The sequence below is a fragment of the Eumetopias jubatus genome, unplaced genomic scaffold (assembly GCF_037043125.1).
Source record: "Eumetopias jubatus isolate StellerSeaLion01/CBP00866 unplaced genomic scaffold, mEumJub1_p1.0 scaffold_13, whole genome shotgun sequence".
NCBI lineage: Eukaryota > Metazoa > Chordata > Mammalia > Carnivora > Otariidae > Eumetopias > Eumetopias jubatus.
The window spans coordinates 95,149,746-95,170,863 of record NW_028274819.1 but is presented as its reverse complement, the minus strand read 5'-3'; the positions used below and the strand labels follow the sequence as shown (position 1 = coordinate 95,170,863).

Here is a 21,118-nt window from a genome sequence, read left to right as displayed (position 1 = left end):
TATAACTGAGAAAGGTCTATACTCATGACTAGACATGCCATTATCAGCAGGTGCTCGTTAAACGTGATGACCACTGTGAGTGCCAGTTTTCTTAGTATAACTGCAGAGATGGAATCAGGGAAATCATATCCTTCAATCCTTGAAGACTACTTATTTTTTTTAAAGATTTATTTATTTGAGAGCGGAGGAGGAGAAACAGAGGAAGAGGGAGAGAGAAACTCAAGTAGACTCTGTGCTGAGTGCAGAGCCCAGTGTGGGGCCTGATCTCACAACCCTGAGATCATGACCTGAGCTGAAACCAAGAGTCAGACACCCAAATGACTGAGCCTCTCAGGCGCCCCAAATACTACCTATTTTTTTTAAATAATAAGCATTCTTCTGCCTATTGATTCTCTTGTGAGTTTATCATAGGATCATAGAATAGAAATGAAATGGCCTTTGAGATATCATCTGCCAACTGAATCTGGAAATAAGAGGTTAACATATTTTCAGTGATGAGCAAACTTATGCCCTCCTACTTTAAATACACATAATATGCTGCATTTCTTTATACATCTAATTTATTACTGGATCATGAGAGCTGGCACACAAAGCCTGTTTCCTTGCTAGCAGGTAAGATCCACCAGCCTGCTTCTGTTTTGCTCACCGTGCTTCAGTGGCTAGGACCCAGGGAGCTGCTCAGCGCCTATTTGCTGACTGGCTGACTGACCGATTCACTTACAGAAGGCAGGCCTTGCTCCACGATGACCTATGGGGATAGCTGCATGATACAGGCCAACTCAGCAGACAGGAGTTGGGCACACTGCCAGGGTCTATGTCCTGGTTCCACCATTTGTTCGCTCTGTGACCTTGGGAAAGTCCCATGAGCTCTCTAAGCTCCAGGTCCTTCATCTATTAAATGGGGATAATAATAGTACTTCCCTCATTGGGCTCTTCTAAGGAAAAAACTGGAGATTCACCGTCAGCATTCCCTAATGGGCATGCAATACGGACTATCTTCCCAAAGTCAGCACCCCACGTCCCCCCACCCCGGCTAAGTAACAGAGCAGTGATCCCCAGTGGGATGCTCACGTTCAAAGGCTGCCAAACCCTGCTTTAAGGAGTGCAAAGAAGGCTGGCTATTCTAAGACTTTACAAAAATCAAGCAAACAAAAAAGCCCCTGTATATAATCCCTTCCAAAAACTCATCACTTGGGCTATCCAAAAGTCTCACTAACATCTTTGCTCTCTAATTAAATTATTTTTGCTCCAAGCCAGACTCTCAAGTTAATTTAGGTAAGCCACATTCCTTCACGGAGTTTACAGAGCCTTTCAAGATCTCACCTCTGCTTCACCCTGAGCGCTCCTCAACCTTCCTTTCATCCATACAGAATCTGTTCTTTGAAAGCACCACGTTCTCCCCACCATTCTGTTTTACAAGCTCTTCCCTCAGCCTGGCATACACCCCCGTCCTTCTTAGCATTAGGTCTCAGCTAAACCATCACTTCCTTCAGAAAGCTTCTCTCCACCTCCCGAGATGGGACTGGAGATCCCTCGTGAGTCTCAATAGGCCCATGCTCCTCATCAGGACACTCATCGCTCCCATCATAAATTGCTTGTTTTCTTTTCTTTTTTTTAAAGATTTTATTTATTTTTGACAGAGAGAGAGAGTATACAAGAAGGGGAAGCGGCAGGCAGAGGGAGAAGCAGGCTCCCTGCTCAGCAGAGAACCCAATGTGGGGCTCCATCCCAGGACCCTGGGATCATGACCTGAGCTAAATAAAGGCAGACACTTAACAGTCTGAGCCACCCAGGCGCCCTATATATAGCTTGTTTTCTTGTCTGTATTCCCCACGAGGCTGTGAGCCCATCACTGTATCCCCTAGCTCGGTAAGTGCTCAATAAACACTCAGCAGAATCACTGAGTGAGCAAGGGAATGATAGAAGTTCAGTTCTGTGAAATAGATGAAATGAATGAACAGGACAGTTACATTTACTTTTTCCCTTCAGTATGTACTGGATATGGGGAAACAGCAATTTTCTTCACTTAAAAAAATTTCATATCTTTATTTACTTGAAGATATGATCAAGGTGCCCCTTAATCTGATCTTTCCCACCTAAACAATCACCCTTATGTTTAACTCATTACATGGTGAGTCCTAAAATCATTCACTAATTTGGTCCAATGCAAGAAGCTTTTCTGCATGTGCAGATTCTAATTTACTACTATTGGGTTTTTAAAAATTAATATCTGGTGCTACATTTGTCTTGACTCAAGTAATTTTAGAGGCTTAGTTATTTAAGAAACGCTCATTAACTTCTCTTTCCAGAGCACAGGGTAGAGTACTCAGGCAGAAGTTAGGGAAGGAAGGATATCTCTCAGTCCCTGCAGCCCAGAACTTTAAGTGGGTGAAGAGGCAAAGTTACCATAGTGAAAGGTGATATAAGCACATATACAGAAGATTAAGATATATTGTCTCGTTTTGATGTTTATGCAATCCTGAGAAGTAAACAGAATACAATTTTTCGCTACTTACAGACAAAAGATGGCATGATTTCATGCACACATAAGGAATGACAGACCCAGAACTTGAGCCCAGGTCTGTCCAGCCCCAAGTCCAGATTGTGCCCTGCTGGACCACTCCATGTCCCCACTCCATGCCCAATGAGACCTAGAGAGCTGAGTGAAAGGCAAGGCCAAAACACAGTGTGAGTTCATATGACATCGCACAGGAGACACCTCCTCCTCAAAAGCCCCAGAGGCAGGTAACCCATGGTGCTTAGGCTGCGGGGTGAGTTGCACAGTTTGATATCCCACTTCCCAATAAATGTGCACAATCTCCATTCAGGCATTTTGCTGGAAGAGAATATCACTTTTCTTCCCTTGGTGGAGAAAGAAGAGCAGCCTACCCCAAGAAGTTCTCCTTTTTTTTTTTTTCTAAGATTTTATTTATTTGTCAGAGAGAAAGAAAGAGAGCACAAGCAGGAGGAGTGGCAGAGGGAGAGGGAGAAGCAGGGTCCCCATTGAGCAAGGAGCCCGATGTGGGACTCGATCCCAGGACCCTGAGACCATGACCTGAGCGGAAGGCAGACACTTGACTGAGCCACCCAGGCGTCCCAAGAAGTTCTCCATCTTAATATGTGAAATCAAAATGACAGTTTAGCAAGACATGGGAGTTTTGTCTTTTCACTCTTATTTTTTGCTTTACATCAAATCCAAAAACATCTAGGTCCACATTAAGAGAAGTAAATTAGTAGTAGGGGCACTATTAGTTTGTTTATCCAGCATAAAATTATGTCCTCTGTAAACGGGAATATCAAGTAGCATAAAAAGCCTAGGTGATTTACATTTTCTTTTTGATTAGAGGATTGCATCTACTATACTCAAGGAAGGAAAATCTCTCCCATTTAGCTTTTGAAGATCAAAGGGGCCATTAAATATGCCATATTACCAGCTTTTTTTTTTTTTTTTTTTTTTTTGGTTAAGACCAGGAGGCACTTTACAAATTGAGATTGTCATGAGGAAAAGGGAAGACTTTATTTGGGTTCATATGCCCTGATTATGGACTAGCGCACATCCCTCTGGCAGGACCATATGTTTAACCTTTTGCTGAAATAGGGCTGTCCTACAGCTAAGGGCACACACTGGCCTGTGTTCTGTTTTGTGTGCATCCATGTGACAAACCAAAAGAATGCGAACTAAGAACTTTTCAGTGAGCCACCATCTGATTCTGAACATTGGGGATCTTTCTACAACACATGTGATAAAATCTACAAAGACAAAATGAAAAGCAAAATACTTAAAAGGAGGATGAACCTAGGTAGGTATTCAGTTGAGATAAATCTTGCTTTCCCTCACAGCAGAAGCAGACCAAGGAAACTATCATCCAGGCAATAATGGCATTTTCTTCCTAGATAAGCCCCCAAACGTGTATGTCACCAGCCAAAATGTGAAATCAGTTTTATCTTCACTAGCTGAAGTACTTAAGGTGTGCATAAGTAATAGCATCCCTTGAACCACTGGCATGTGATTTTCAGCTGTTTTGGGGCATTTATATTAACTATCCCCCATTTTTATTCCCTAATTTAATGAACTTGTAATTAAAACCTTTTTGCCCTTATGTATACTCCGTATGCCTAATTTGAGCCTCAGTGATGTCTTCAACACGTGGTTGTAAAAGGAAAATTATAGGAGAAAGAGTCAAGTGAGATGACTAAACATAATGAGTAATTTCATTTTGATTAAGGACTTGACATTTCCTTTCTGCTTTGGGCAGCCAACAACCAGTCGAAGACAAATATTCGGACCTCCGATATGACCCACACTGGAAGAGTAAGAAAGAGGAGAGGAAGTTGTTGACTATGGAAACATTATCAGAGTATGTAGACAGCTCTACTGAAAATCTGACTCTGGATCCACTGTACCCTTCCAAGGAGTCATCGATGGAACTCTCGGGGGAGAAAGGTGAACACAAGAGTAGCCCACAGAGTGTTGCCTCTTTGCTTGGCAGTGAATTTTTAAGCCCCAACTATGAGCGTGGTGCCCATCAGAGCCGGCCATTTTCAGAGCTGAGCGACAGTGATCTGGGGGAGAAGTCAAGCAACCTCTCTCACTACTTGAAGAGTTCAAGTTCACATAACGAGGTTTTCCTGCCAGGATCACGTGGCCATCAGCGAAGGAAGTCCAAACAATATTTCGTGGAAAAAAACAAGCTGACTTTGGGATTACCTAGTCCTAAAACGGACTCTTATCTTCAACTTCACAGTAAAAAAAGGGGGGACGTCCTCCCAGAACAGGTACGTAAGTGCTACTTAATAATCTCTTCCAAACACTGGAATGTGCCTTTGTTTGAAATGGCTGGAGATCACTTCCTTCGAGATGGTGATGTCATTACAGCCACGTGGCTGGGTAAAACAAACGTCCTATCCCTTGCTCCTCTTTGAAGAATCAGGGGAATTAGTCCACGAATTTTTTTTTTAAGATTTAATTTATTTATTAGAGAGAGAGAATGTGAGAGCGCAAGCAGGGGGAGTGGCAGGCCGAGGGAGCAGGAGAAGCAGGCTTCCCACCGAGAGGAGCCAGACACGGGGCTCGATCCCAGGAACCTGGGATCATGACCTGAGCCGGAGGCAGATGCTTAACAAACTGAGCCACCCAGGGGCCCCTATTCCACTAATTCTTTTTTTTTTTTTAAGATTTTATTTATTAGAGAGCAAGTGAGGGAACACAGAGAGAGGGAACACAAGCAGGGGGAGTGGGAGAGGGAGAAGCAGGCTCGGCGCTGAGCAGGGAGCCCGATGCAGGACTCCATCCCAGGACCCTGGGATCATGACCTGAGCCGAAGGCAGACACTTCACCGACTGAGCCACCCAGGCGCCCCTACTCCACTAATTCTTAAGAGCAAAATCAAAGCCACCAATGGCTGACAGTGCTATAATTCAATTAATATATCCAAAATATGTCCATTCAAGGAACCATAGAATTTTTTTTTAACTGCATACTCCACGAGATAAAATACAGGACTGAAGGTTTGATTCCCTGTGTTGGTTGCCTTTGTTTCTGCTACAGCACTGGCATTCAACTCTATTAAATGTCCTAATACATTGGAGGTGATGTGACATACTCATGTCAGTAACAGCAACGCACACACAAGTGATTCTCAACTTAGATTTTATATACACTTTGGGTGGTAGCAGGAGGGTGGCAGGCTATAGCATGTGGTTGTTTGGTTTTTTTTTTTTAGATTTATTTGAGAGTGCGCACGTGAGAGCGAGTGCGCACGCCCGAGTAGGGGGAGGGGCAGAAGGAGAGGGAGAAGCAGACTCCCCACTGAGCAGGGAACTTGATGCGGGGCTCAATCCCAGGACCCCAAGATCATGATCTGAGCCAAAGGCAGATGCTTAACCAACTGAGCCTCCCAGGCGCCCCGTTTTGTCTTTTTAATTATCCGGGTGATTCTATTACCTTTCCAACCACAACTGTAATCACTACACCACCCTTTATTCTGTGCAAATGATATAAACTTTAGTCTCTCCATCTATAAAATGGGAAAAATAAATGCCCTCCCTTTCTTATCTGATCATTTCAAGAGTAAATTCTATCCCAGATGATGGATTCAGAATCTGTTAGAGCCAGTAGCCTTAGCTCTATTTCATGGGCATTCATACGGATCCTATCAGCCCAACTCCTAGTGGACATGCCCATGGACATAAGAAAAGAATGGCCATCCTTCTTGGGGGAACCAGCTTGAAATTCATTACTTACTAATATGAGGTCATTTTTAAATATGAAGGAAAGGTTAATACATTACACGGGGATGCCCTTAAACCTATTCCATATTCAAATTGGTATTATTTAAAATGCTCTAACCTGCTCTAACCTGTAAGTATTTTTTTGTAGAAATGAAAGAGGAGGTAGACGAACATTTGTGATTTTCTCTTAATTCAGAAACTCCCTTTATAGTCTTAAAGGATTATGGTCACATTCCTGCCTTGGTAACTAATAATAGAACAGAAGAATGGATGTAGTATATTCAGCTGAATTCTCAAAACACATAGCTGAATGCAAAAGAATTATCAACATTTTTGACCCAATTTTAGATGTTAATGTACTTTTCATAAAATATATGAAATTTTGAATTTTGCTTGGTTGCTCCTTTAAAAATATATTCAACAGTCCATTATCTGTGAAAAGTATTTATAACCAGTAATTTCTCCCAGACTAGAACAATATTTTTCATTTGTTTCTAAACGTGTTCTCCAAAGAAGCCAGTCTAGATGAAGAGGCGAATTGTGAAGCCAAAAGAAAGTTATATTCCTAATAATAAAGGTGAAAATAGCTTTATTATAAACTCTTTAATAGCTGATTTCTTAATCGCTTATTTTTCTTAGTAGTTATAACTTAATTTACAAACAATATTGGGGTGACTTGACTGACAGTGATTCCATAGCATAATATTTTGCTAGGCCAGTGAGAAAACTTTAAAGCATTTTTGACTTGCTCAATCTTTAAGCTCATAAAATAGTCTTTGAAGTGGCTATTGACCTTGTCCACCACTTTCTCCAGGTTCAACTGTCTCAGGGCTGATTGCTAATTATATTCAAAATTGTTTCTTCACCATTTTCCAACATACATTTCCTTCATCTTACTCTTCTTCTTTTAAAAAGGATAGAAATTAGTGCTTGCTTCGGCAGCACATATACTAAAAAAAGGATAGAAATTAGTTTGACCTAGCAGTGATAGGATATGTGTAACTGGTTTATTGAATTATAGTCAATAGCACTGAACCATGTGTTCCTTTCAAGTCATTATTTATATATGAAGTATGTGCAGGTCTTTCTGCCAGTACAGATTATATGTTTCCTTATGGGCAAGAACTATGCTTTGTACCTGTTTTCAATCTTCATGGTAACTAGCCTAACACACTGTAAGGTCTCAGTAAATATATGGGGAATGAAAAATGGACCTCTTCCATCCCTCCAAACTTACTCTGTTTAGTATAAATTGTATGTGAGGGGAAAATGGTATTTTCTAGAACAGATGTTTGAAAACTTGGCTGGATATTAGATTCACCTGAGAAACTAATTTTAAAAAGTGATTCTTGGCTTCACCTGGACCAATTGACATCTCTGGGTAAGACCCTGAGCGCCAGTATTTTTCTTTCAAAGCTCCCCAAGTGTTTCTAATGCTCAACCAAGATTGAGAACCACTAATTTACACCAGGGATTCTCAGACATTACTGTGAATCAGAATCAACTGGGGGGCTTGTTAAAACAGATTGCCATACCTAACCTAAGGGTTTCTGATTCACTAGGTGTAGGGCAGGACCCAAGAATTTGAATTTTCTACGTGGTTCTGGGTGACGCCACTTCTGCTGTTGGGCCTACTGAGAACCACTGATCTTTTTTTCCCCTCAAACTTTAAGGCTTCTCATGAACCATCCCAGAATCTTAACATATGGATTTTAATCCAGTAGGTCTGGGGTGAGACTCAAGAGTGTGCATTTCTAACAAGTGCCCAGGTGATGTCAAGGCTGCTGGTCCATGGACCACATATAAAGCACCTACAGGGTTTTCCAGAAACCCAAAGTCGTAGTGGTGTTAAGTCAGTACCCATAGAGCATTGATGATTTCAATGGCTGATAGGATTATTCTGTTAATTTGGGAGCAGGAGGTAAGAATTAGGGGTGGCAGGTTTTGAGGGTATTGTTTTAGATTAAGCAGCATCTATCTGGAAGGTTTTCATGTTTGAAAATCTACTTTCTCCTCTTAATTTCTTTGAAAGAGATGACCAATATCTTACAACTAGAAATACTGAAAGGATAAATGACATCTATTGCCGAATGAATGACTAAATGTCAATTACCATTACACAGTGAAGAAAATCAGCTTTTTAATACATCATTTTGTCACAAGCATTTATGCCCAGTTGAATCAGACAGGGTCTTAAGTAGTTGTATTGTCTTTGGGAAGATTTGAAAGTACATCTAAGAAGTTTATGACATTCCAAAAAAAATGTTAACAGTTTTTTTTTTAATAAGACTCAAAAAACTGATTAAGTTCAGATGAAAAATAAAAGCAGGAATAATAAAGAAAGCTCTGGACATTAAGAATCACAACAGAATCTAACACTACCAGAGAGTGTATTATAAACCCTCAATAATTAAATACTAGGATAATATTTAATGCATATATAGACAGAAAAATGGAACAACAGAGTAGAAAGTGCAGAAACAGAACCAAATTACATATGGGAATATAGGATATGATACTATGATTTGATAAAGCAGTATCTCAAATCAATGAGGAAATGGTGCATTGTTCAATAAAACAACTGGGTAGCCATCTGGGAGAAAATGAAGTCAGAGCCATACCTCATATCATACAACAAGATAAATTCTAAATGGACCAAATATTTAATTAAAAAAAATTAAACCATAAAAATACTAGGAAAAAAAATGAAGCAAATTCTCCCATGACCTCGAAATGGTTCAAAATCCACAATCTACAAAGGAGTGATAAATCGGACTACATAAATACCAAAAACTTCTGTAGGAAAAAAGCATAAGAAGAAAAATATTTCTAATTCATATCACAGATGAAAGCCTAACATCTCTAATATGTAAAGAGCTCCTAGAAATCAAGACCAAAAATCCCAATATAAAAATATGCAAAGGCCATCAATAGGAAATTCACAGAAAAGTTAATACATATATCTATGAAATATATAAAAAGATACCCAACCTCAGTCATTAGAAAAGAAATATAAATCAATACTACATTGGGGTTCTATTTCTCACCTATAATTAAACCAACCAAATTCCAAATGTTTGATGAACCTGTAGGCAAAAAGGGACAGTCAGGTTGGTGAGATAATAAATTGGCCTAACAGGTGGGGAGGACAACTTGTTAATATCTATTTAAAATACTAATACATATACTCCTAGAAAAATTAAGACATATGGCTAAGAGAATAGACTTCAGAGCCAAGGTGGTTGGCACTGCCCCCTGCTGTCTGACCTTGGACAGGTTGCTTAACCCCTATGTGCCTCAGTTTCCTCATCCTTAAAAACAAAGAGAGAGAGAGAGAGAGATAATAATAGTACTTCCTTCACAGGATTATTAAGAAGATTAAGTACATGAGTTAATATATGTAGTGTGGTTAGATCAATGCCTGCCTTATAGCAAACATTATATAATTGTTCGCAACAATTATTTTTATTTGACCCAACACATCCGACTCCTAGGAATTTTTCCTGGTTATATATGTGCAGTTTTGAAATAACTCCTGTACAAGACTCTCCATTTCAGCCTTTTTTCAGCAAAAGATTGGAAACTATCCAAATGTCTATCATGTGGGTAATACTGAAATTATAGTACATCCATAGAGTAAAGTACATTGTAGCTGTTTAAAAAATGAGGATGTTCTCCATGGATGGTTATGGACAACTTATCAAGGTTTATTATTAAGGGAAAAATTAAAGGTATAGAACAGTGCATACAGTGTAAAAAAGCGGGGAAGAATAAAGCTCTGTATTTCCTCTGGTATGCATAAAGAACTGTGGAAGGGTATGTGGGTGGTTAATTGTGAAGGGTGGAGGGGGATGGGAGCACAGCCTTTCACTTTATATCCTTTTTATAGCTCTTATTTTTGAACCATGCCTATGGACTCACAAGACCCAACATTTTATAGTAACCCTTGTAACTTCACACCCCCTGACTGCTCAGGTCACCTAAATTGCACTCTTTGCTTGTAAATAATGGCTCAGAGCAGAACCATCAGTTTTTAAATTAAATTTCTCCACAATTATTTTTGCCATTTTTCATCTGTACGGTGTACATTTTTCATCTGTTGATCGTACATTAAAATGCACTGGAAAAATCACCTTGGAATACATGAGGAGATCTTTATCATATGACATGTGAAGCAAAGAACTGATATAAAAACCGACACACACTAGAGGGCACCTAAGTATCACCGTCAGCCAGTAACTTGGCCAGCGAATATTCAGGACTTGCTTTTTTTAATTCATGATTCGTTCAGTGTTTGTCTGAAACTCATTAGTTAGAATTTGAGTCCATTTCTGATCTGCCATTAAAAGACATTTGTGTCTTGAAAAAGGAGCTGCCTTTCTATCTTGATTCCAATGTGACTTTGAAGACCGATGAAGGGAAAATCTAGCACGCTCAGAAAAGAACAGTAAGTGCTTTAGACCTGTTGTTCTTCTCTTGTCTTTCCCCAGAAAGAAATTACAGATACTTTGTGAAAACAAATATGGAAAAGTTATTCAGTCACCTATAGTCTTTCAGACAACATAAAGCCCTATCAAGAGTCCACTACCCATTTTGAAGATCAGCATATATTCATGGCTCCTACTGAGACAGCAGGTCAGTCAGCCAACAGACCTTTATTGAGCACCAGCCATGTGCTCGTCGCTCAGTGCTAGGGATACACCAGAAAACAAGACATACGGAGCCTGGGCTTCAAGGAGCTCATGTTCCAGTCACGTAACAGAGGCAAGAAACATGTAACAAAATAATTTCACATGCCAATAAATACCTCAAAGGATACTGAATAACTTGACTTAATAAAAGGAGGAACGGGGAGTATAACTAGGATGTTTGGGTGCTTGTGAAGGACTCTCTGAGGAGATGTCATTCAAGTTGAGACACGAACAGATGAGGAAGAGAAACTATGGAAGCTCTGGGGGGCGGAGGTCTGCTTTGTGCCAATCACGGTAGCAGCCTTCTCCCCCAGGGACAGCACAGTGGTACAGGAGAGAAAAAATAAAACCAAACAAAGCACTCATGTGGAAGTCAGACAACCATGGGTTACATCCTGGCTCTTCAGCAAACTAGGTGGTAGCACTTCCTAGATATCTGAGCAAGTAACTCTTTAAGCCTGATATTCTTTATCTATTATATGGGGTAAATTTCTGCCTTGGAGACCTATTAGAAAAAATTACACAAAGCTCCTGACACGTGGCAGACGGTAAAGGGAAGCTATTGTCAACACTGGGCATTCTCGAGCCATAGAAAGGGAAAGGAATCACTCTGGGAATAGGCCCTTCTAAACAGATTTTTTTTCAGAGCATAGTGCCTCAAAGTGAAAGGGATAGGACTTCCGGTAGAACCAGAAAGTGTAGCTAAAAGGGTAGCATTTCAATACCCCAATAGCCCAATCTATGGTAGGACTCCCAGAAAACTGTCCACTTATCCTACTGGATAAGACTAATATTTTAATTTTTAAAAAAGATTTATTTACTTGAGAGTGAGAGCATGAGTGGGAGGGGCAGGGGGAGAAGGAGAGAGAATCTCAAGCAGACTCCCCCACTGAACATGGAGCCTGATGCAGGGATCCATCTCACAACCCATAAGATCATGACCTGAGCCAAAACCAAGAGTCAGAGGCTTAACTGACTGAGCTACCCAGATGCCCCTGGACTCATATTTAAGTGATAGGTTGCTCTCCTTTTCTATAGTTTTAGATTTAGTACAACTTTTGGTTGTCTATAAAATTAAGCTTTACCTTTATTTCAATGATGATCATCTTTTTCTAATTATATTTGGTTAGAAACAGAATGCTTTCATTTTTTAGAATTCTTCCAGTTTTGGTGGTATTTTTGAGGCTCACCTCTAAATTATTCTATAGAGTAAGTACTTTGTATCTTCATTGATTGGTTTTTTTTTTTCTTTTGCCTGTGTGACCACGACAAGAGCACTTACTTATGACAGCATAATTCAAATTGAACTTTATGGGTTTTTTTCCCCCAGTATAACACATTTCCTAAGGCATCTTTCTGTATGCACTGTTCAGCACTTAGTTGGTTTAGCTACCAACTGTATGATCTATAGAGTGACACTCCATTAATTCAACATTACTGATGAGGGATCCATGAAAAGAAACCTTTCCTTTTAACTAAAGCATGCCCTTTCAAAAACCAGAATCCTAACATAAGCAATCGTTTCTCAGGATAGCTTTCCCAAACATTCCTAGAGCACTCCACAGGCCTTGCTCTCTTACCTGGGGCCATGGCACCTGCTTCTGTGGTAAAGTCCAGAGCTGTGGCAATGGGAAGAAGGATGCTCTGCCTCTTCATTAAATGCCCCAGACTGCTAGGGGTCTGCAGTCATTTTGGCTGCTGTGGGTGTATCTGCTCTTTAGGAGCTTCTGGCCTCGTGGGAAGCAGACATATTAAAGAGTCGGTACCAGGGCGCCTGGGTGGCTCAATCGATTAAGCGTCCGACTCTTGATCTCAGCTCAGGTCATGATCTCAGGGTCATGAGATCGAGCCCCGTGTCAGACTCCCCACTCAGTGCAGAGTCTGCTTGAGATTCTCTTTCTCGCTCTCCTCCTCTCTCTGCTCGCGCTTTCTCTAAATAAACAAAATCTTTTAAAAATAAAATAGTACCTATAGAAGAGACACATAAGGTCCCAAAAAAAACACAGAAGAAAAAGTGCCTGAGTCTGTCAGGAGAATTCAGAGAGGGCATCACAGAAGAGGCAACCATTGAACAAGTTCTTTAAAAAGAAGGTAGCAGGTGGTGGGCAGCAGAAATATCACAGGCAAAGGGAGTGAGTGCGATGGTATAAGAGCTTTGGGAGGTCACGGTTTAGGTGGAAGCCTGCTGGTATGGGGGGAGCCTCTAGGGTACTAGTCAGAAACGGGTATTTGGTCAATTAACCCAATACAGTGATTTAAGCAGATATGGAAAAAGATGACCCTAGACAGTTGATTTGTACTTAATATAAACGTACATTAGTGTAGATGATGGAAGTCCTAGGGAGAGAAAGAGAGCAGAGAAATAGGGAATTTGAGGGTGGGGGGGAAATCACAGTTTTATAAGAGGTCATGAAGGAGGTGAGAGAGCACATCATGCAAATATTTGAGGAAAGAATGTTCCCGGAAGAGGGAACAACACACGTGAAGAGTGAAGGCCCAGTGGTCCTGGGTGGAGCGAGCAAGGGAAAGGGAAAGATAGAGCCTCCTTTCCACCTTATTTTGTTGACAATAAACCACAAATCTAGCCAGATAAACAAGTAACGTCTATGTATTCTGGTGTAAATAGAGAGTTCAGTGCTCCATGTAGATAGGTCTTTTCAGTCAATAATATTTACTGGGCATGTGTGTGCCAGGCACATTCAGGGCCACCATGTGGCTCACGTGAATAGCGCCGCCAGAGCGGGGACTTAGAGTCTAGAGGGGAAACAAACCTAATTACCAAGGTAATACTTGCTACAAAAAGGAAAGTACAAAGTGCGGAGGCCGTGAGCTCAGGTGCCTCTACTGTAACCTCTGAGGAGTCAAGGAAGGCTTCCTGGAGGAAGCTCTATTTCAGCCCAGGCTGGAGCAGCAGCAGTGAATGGGATTGGTCAGAATAAGTGAGGCGAAGAGGTGTTTCCCAGCAAAGGATGGCCTATGCACAGACTCAGAGATAAGGGCGCCTGTGGTCCAACCGCAGAGTTAAGAAAGTACGAGGTGAAAAGAATGAGAAGTACAGAAGGCAGGGCCTTAAAAACCTTTAAAGATTAAGGGCAATGGGGAAGCACTGAAGGGTTTTAAAGCGCTGGCTGGCATAATTAGTTCGGGGGTTTTAAAAGCTGCAGGATCTTATACAGAAAATGAATGCAAAAAAGTAGTATCTCCAAAGGTTCCAATGTCATCACATTCTGATTGAGCACCTGCGTGTGAAACGCATTATGAAGGGTTCTGCGGGAATGGAGAAAGTGGACAACAGCAGAGCCAAAAGAGTTCGTGTGTTTTGTCTCTAAATAGCTGAATCACGAATACAAATCCCCAGATAATTCAAACAGCTGTGCAAAATAGCCGCGTTGGAGCCTGACAATGGCGGGCTCTCGGCGCCACCATGCCTCCACCTCTTCTGCCGGCCACATATCGAGAGAGAGAGAGAGAGAGAGAGAGAGAGAGATGCTAGCGGGCTTGCGCTCCCACAGAGCACAATGCATCAGAAATAGAACAGAGTTAACACAGCAGATCACTCGTTCGCCAAGTTCACCAATGCTCGCGGAATCCAGTGACTCGGTCCCGAAGAGAGGGATTAAGTAACAGATGTGCTGGAGGGACGGTAAGCAAATACGACATTAAAAATAAAAAAAATTAAGACTCTTTGTCTTATTTTGGTTTGGCTATGTGCTAGTTAATACCATCAGGGAATAACAAGGAAACTGATACGTTAATTGTGCGGTTCTGCATGACGTCAGTGATAAAAAAAAAAAAAGAAAACAGTATCAAGGAATAAAGAAGCAAAACTTGCAGTGATTGCGGAACTTAAGGATAATATGCTTTCAAAACATGTTTCAGTGTGTGTCTGTGCAGAGACACTAATTCACATATAGCTCTTGGTGTAAAGCCTCAACTTTTTTTGTGTGGTGCCGATTCTCTAGGAACCTGACGAGTTTCTTTGAGAAAGAAGTAGCAGCCCAATCTAGCTCAGCTGTACTCAATCTGAGTTGCTTTCCTTCCTACAAACCCTCACTTCAAAGCAAGGAACATAATGTACAATTTTTTAATGGCTCTAGACCCAGGCACTCAGGCTCTCTGCTCTGCGCCTTACCTCAGTGTAAACACCTAATCAGGATTGCCCGCGTTTCATCAATAGCAGCCAAATGCAATTCGAGAACCACAAGCCTTTGAAGTCCTCCCAGCAAAGGCCGGTTTTCTAGTCTGGGATAATGACATGCCATGATTGCTGTCTTTGTTGTATCTTTTCAGTAGAGAAGCAATTATAGGCCCCAATTTAACAGAATAGACATTACACAGCTTATGATGCTCAAAATGCAATTTCATTTGATCATTTTCTCGATTTGATTGGTATTAATAGAATGGTTCACAAAAAAAAAAAAAAATAGCTGGCAGAGGTTGTGTCCCATTCCACTTTCAAAGAGATAATGTAGAAGTATGCTTTACTTGCCCTGAGGCTCTCACTGGGGTGATTCAGACACCGAGTTCCACCAAAACAGCCTGTGGATGGAAATATTGCACATCCTACACTCTCTGGGGAAGGAAGCATAGGACAATGCATTTGTAATTCGGAAACTTTTTACCAGAGCTGTGTGTAAGGGATCCCATCCCGGGTCACAGAATCACCAGTGACAGACTGAATTAACTAAACCAAGTCCCCTTTACAAAAGCCAGGGAATCGAACATCCTAGTGGCGGATCTAGGAATCAACCCAATTTTTTCCTCCCAAGCTCCAAATAACATTTTTGTCCAAGACATCACCTGTTTGAGATTTGAAAAAGGATTATTTCCTCGCCTGCTTAGGCAGCCTATTTAGATTTCTCCCCCCAACTCGGCCTTCATTTCTTGTCCAGGAAAGAGATGATTTTACTTGTAAATGAGGGGTGTTTCCTTTTAACATCATGGCCATAAGGGATAGAAACCTTTGGAATAACAGCGACCAAAATTATGAAACCTAATACTTTTATAGACCTCTCTTGTTTCCTAAAATGGTGCCAGGAGAGGGACTGAGAGATGCCATCAAGACTCACAGTTCCTGACCTTCGGTGGCAGCATTTATAATCCTAAACTTTCTATTTCAGAGCAAGTTAGACTGTTTCATGGTGTTGGGAAGTTTTCCTTCTGCAGAGTAGGTAATCTTTCAAAATCTGTTGAGTACTCCTATTTGCTTTTTAAGATTTTATTTATTTATTAGAGAGAGAGAGAAAGCATGAGCAGGGGGAGCAGCAGGCAGAGGGAGAAGCAGACTCCTTGCTGCACAGGGAGCCCAATGTGGGGCTTGATCCCATGACCTGAGCCAAAGGCAGACACTTAACAACTGAGCCACCCAGGCGCCCTGAGTACTCCTGTTTGTAGACATTGAATAGACATTACACAGCTTATGATGCTCAAAATGCAATTTCATTTGATCCCATGATCCAAAAGCACATTTAGCTTCTGTATTTGCCATGATGATTCAAGCATGAAGAAGTCTTATTTTCATTTTCTCCCATTCTCAGATCAACCTTTAAGTATCTCACTTCCATACCATCTGATTGCTGTTAAGTATATGAGTACAGTAACAATGACAGGTCTGCATCCAGGTAGAGATAAGAGTTCACCCAAAATAAATGTTGTCTTGCATGTGGCCACAGAAGCTGCATTGAACAGTGAGGAATGAGGTTATCTTTATTGTCAGACACTGACTTATTAATATTTCACAAATATTTCCCCCTCTTTCTCATTTGAATAGCAGTCTGCATAAATGCAAAGTCAAAGTAAGGAGCAGCAGGAAAATCTGAACACAAACATGACAGATTCTGGGGGCTCCTGGGAGGCTCAGTCAGTTAAGCATCTGCCTTCGGCTCAGGTCATGATCCTGGGATCCTTGCTCAGTGGGGAGCCTGCTTCTCCCTCTCCCTCTGCTGCTCCCCCTGCTTGTGCTCTCTCACTCTCGCTCTCTCAATAAATAAATAAAATCTTATTTTAAAAAAATGACAGATTCTAAATCCCATGCTTTTCCCAGCATTACATAGCTTGCTGCTTCTCACACGACACAGCCCACCAGGTTCAATTTAATAAAACAAGTGTAAAATCAGAATCTAAATCTAAAAATTAGTTACAGCAGTTTAGAAAGGGGGAAGTCAACCTTTACAAGCCACAAAGCACAGTAACCAAATAAGCCAACCTGGTTAACCCGTCCCTGGAGGAATGGCAAAGAAATCTTGCCACAGATCCTGTAAATAAGAGGTTTAGCAAAGGCATCACAATCAGTGGCTAACATTTAGGGCTATTGTCTGAGAGAGAGATTAATCGACTTAATCCATTATTTCAGAGGGCAGAGGGATAGAAATTACAGGAAGATATATTTCTGCTCTCATAGGAAGAACTTTTAGGTGGTTCAATGATGCAACAGTATGTTTATCATCCATGAAACAGAGATTAAGAGAGCTAACGTTTTATTCCATGTGATGGTTGAAAGGACCAGGTCTCCCACAGAAAGGGAGTATTCACAAGCCACCTTATGCTCCCTCCTCAGCCCATAGGACATAAACAGGTGACTCCTGCCAGGAGAAAGGGCATGAGTTTAGGCAAGTGGATGAGTATCTACCAGGGATGGTACAGAAGTACTAAGCAGTTATACTGGATTACCTCCAGATCCTTTGACCAACATTAAGACTGTATAACTTTAAGTTTGCTTTCTGAAATGCTTCCTGGTAGCTAGAATTCTCTAGAGCATAGAGACAATCTAATTTCTTGATTTAAAATAGGTAGCGGGGTACCTGACTGGCTCAGTAGAGAGAGCAAATGACTCTTGATCTCGGGTTAATGAGTTTGAACCCCAGAATGGGTGTAGAGATTACTGAAAAATAAACTTTAAAAGTAAATTAAAATAGGTAGCTAATGGAGGCAATGAAGGGCCTCCATAATTTGGGGACCCAAATCCCATGTAGCTGCCTTTGTCTGTGGTTCCCAAACCTTGCTCCAGAGTAGACCCACCTGGGGAACTTTTAAAGTGTAATGCTAGGGGCACCTGGGTGGCTCAGTCGTTAAGCGTCTGCCTTCGGCTCAGGTCATAATCCCAGGGTTCTGGGATGGAGCCCTGCATTGGGCTCCCTGCTCAGCGGGGAGCCTGCTTCTCCCTCTCCTCCTTCACCCCCACTTGTGCTCTCTCTTGCTATCTCTCTCTCCCAAATAAATAAAATCTTAAAAAAAAATAAAGTATAATGCTATCTGGGACCACCCCAGAGCTTCTGATTTAATCGATCTGGGATGGGACCAGGGCACTGATATTTTGTCATTCTAACATCCAACTAAAGTTGAGAACCTCTGATCTACATCATTCAAATTCACTGAATGCCAACATTACAAATTCTGCAAGTCAAAGATGATATTTCAAAATTGCTGAATATGAGACTCTGGAGTTAGACTGCCCGGCTCCTCCACTTACCAGCTATAGATTCTTGGCAAGTTACTTAATGTCTCTGTCCCTCAGTTTTCTCATCTGCAAGAAGGGGGTAATAGTACATACCCGATAAGGTTTAATATAGTATAACTGATAGAATATATGCTAAATGCTTAGGACAGCTAGTAGCACACCATGAACATTCACTGTATATTAAATATTGTTATTTCTATTATTATCATTATCTTGAAGCATGGTGTTATTTCACTATTCATTATTTCATTTAATATACTCAACATTAGTTGCTACATCCGGTTCAGATAACTGTTCTAAAATTGGGTCCCCTGAGTGTGTATTGAACATTTAAAGTAAATAGTAGTTTGACCTCAAAGCACCAATTCTCACATCAAGCCTGTGAGAGAAAACATTATTTATTCCCGTTTTCCTTAGGAACAATCCAGGTCCCTGAGGATGAAGATATATCCTTGAACTGAAAATAAAACGTAGCCCTGCAGGACCTCTTTCTAGAGTACACAGATGAGCCTTGTGGCTCTAAGACTTAAAACGAATCCCATTAACACACTTTATATGTTTTACCCTCTTAGATCTCCTACCCCATCAGTGTAACTGACAAGACGTCCATTCAGACCACCAAAGAGATTGAAAATGCTGCCATCAATCCTGAAGACAAATGGCATCAAAGAGCCCAACAGCTAAAGGTTACCTGCTAGACTGAACTTTAAATGGGTTTCAAGGGTTACTGCTAAATATAAGTAATGTTCACGACTCACTTCTTATCACCTACAGGTTTATTCCTATGCCCGAGAGTAGTGACCCACCCTTCTAAGAGTAAGACTGGTTTCTGCCCAAATGGGCCATTGCTTGCTTAGCCAACCAAGTCTACCCATGTTTCCAAAGGTTCTAAATTTCCTAGAAGAAAATCATCACATCACCCCAAACAGAAGAAAAGCATGGAGAAAGTATGTGGGGTAGGATCACAGTTGTAAAATATTGTCCAAATCTGCACTGCTCCCAAGTCTGTTTCCTTATGGAGCTGGTAGTCACAGCATCCCTAGCTGATGGGGAACACGATCCCTAAAATTGGGCAGAAATCCCCAGACCTCATTTAACCCTCATTTGCAGGAAGGGAAAGACAACTAACCAGTAATTTAGCATGAAAACATCCTTTTCTGGCCCTGGGTTTACTACTCTGACATCATAATGTGATTTGAGGGAAGACTTTTGCAAAATAGTCCCCCTGACCGTTTCTCTAGAAGAGGAAAAGCACTAGCAGATGGTTTCTTCTGAAACCAGTGTACAGAGTTCTCTGGAGCAGTGTTACACCAGATTCTATCCCTGCTGAAGGAGGGTGAGCCCTGTGAAATCACACAGCCTAGAAAGCCTACTGACACCATCAGTTCAAAATATGTACAGGGCTAAAGGTATAATAATAAAAATAAAGTTCATTCCAGTTTCAGAGAATTTAGAAAAGAGGGACCACCTAAATCATCATCTTTCCTTCACAGTGGCTTCCAGGTCCCTCTCAGAGTTGCAAAAATAAATAAATAAATAATAAAAAATAAAAACAGTCATTCACCCAGAGCTTCCTGAAAGCTGGTGCCAGAGGGATCACACCCAGAGGTTAAGAGGCACTGAAATGTCCATGGCAGCAGGATGTAGCAGACAGGGTCTACACTAGACCTCTGCGAGAGCCCGGGGAGCTTGGCCAACAGGATGGAAAGACAAGGGAAACACCTTAAAGTTTTGTCACGTGTTACAGATAATGGACTGGGTCAAAAGACACGGATTTCTGGACTTTCCCCTGTCTTTTAGTTGATGCGGAACTTTGGGCAAATCTCAACTCCCCCCAAGCCTTAAGTTTCTTCCTTATTAAATAAAGAGTTGCCCAAAATGAACTACGAGATGCATCCCAGTAGCAAAATGATATTATGCTAGCATATTTTTCTCTAGTTAAATTATTATAGAAAACCTATTTGAAGCACATAAGATTCTTGCAACCTCGAGTTTCCATGATCATCACTACAGAATATTATAGGACCAAAGCCAATGATAAAATAAATAATCACAAGGGCTTGATTCGTGGCATAGCCTTTGACAGAGGCAGTCAAAAATCTTGTATGGAAGAAAATCGGAAAAAAGCGAAAAGAATGCTGTGTGTTCTCTGTGTATACTAGAACTTATTTGTTTATAACCCACTCCTGAATGAGGACAAAGAGGAGCCAAATATAAAATCATTAGACCTAAAACGATCAACGCAGAGTGGTCCATGGGATGCTTCCCTTTCTTTATTTAGAAAGGATTTGTTAACTCCCCGCTGTATCCTACACACCAGCAAGGCAGGCACTCAGCTCCAAGTTGCCTTTCTTTTTCCGATTCAGCTACCCAAATCCAGTGCTTTCTTTCTGATTCCCCATCCTGCATGAGGATTTCCCAGCCTCTCCCACCCCATCCTTTGCCCCCTCACTCTGCGACTGCCCCCTCACTCTGCAACTGTGCCTGTGGTCTGGACCACTCCCTCAGGGCTTATCATTTGGCTGCATCTCATTAGCTGCTGCCTGTATTCCTTTTGTACCAAGTACACTAGAAGCTGCAAGAACATTAAGATTGTATGTTTCTCTACATCTGTTAGCACAGTGCTTTGTCCAAAGCAAACACTCAGTAAATATTTACTGGTTGGTTACAGAAACATGTAAAAATCATTTTGTGAAAATGGGCCTCTCTGAAATTTCTTTTCTTGAAAGATAACTTCAGA

At 41.2% G+C, this 21,118-nt stretch overlaps 1 protein-coding gene across 3 annotated transcripts in view; it reads left to right on the top strand.

The window, feature by feature from the left end:
* Nucleotides 1-21,118, top strand: part of JHY (junctional cadherin complex regulator) — a 52,196-nt gene that overhangs the window by 9,104 nt on the left and 21,974 nt on the right. For 2 of the 3 annotated variants that reach the window (XM_028125981.2, XM_028125979.2), the window contains exons 2-3: nt 4,257-4,776; nt 18,951-19,064. In XM_028125981.2, the coding sequence (XP_027981782.2) occupies nt 4,257-4,776; nt 18,951-19,064 (634 nt within the window). The remainder of the gene's footprint in view (nt 1-4,256; nt 4,777-18,950; nt 19,065-21,118) is intronic. The other variant, XM_028125980.2, reaches the window with a different exon arrangement.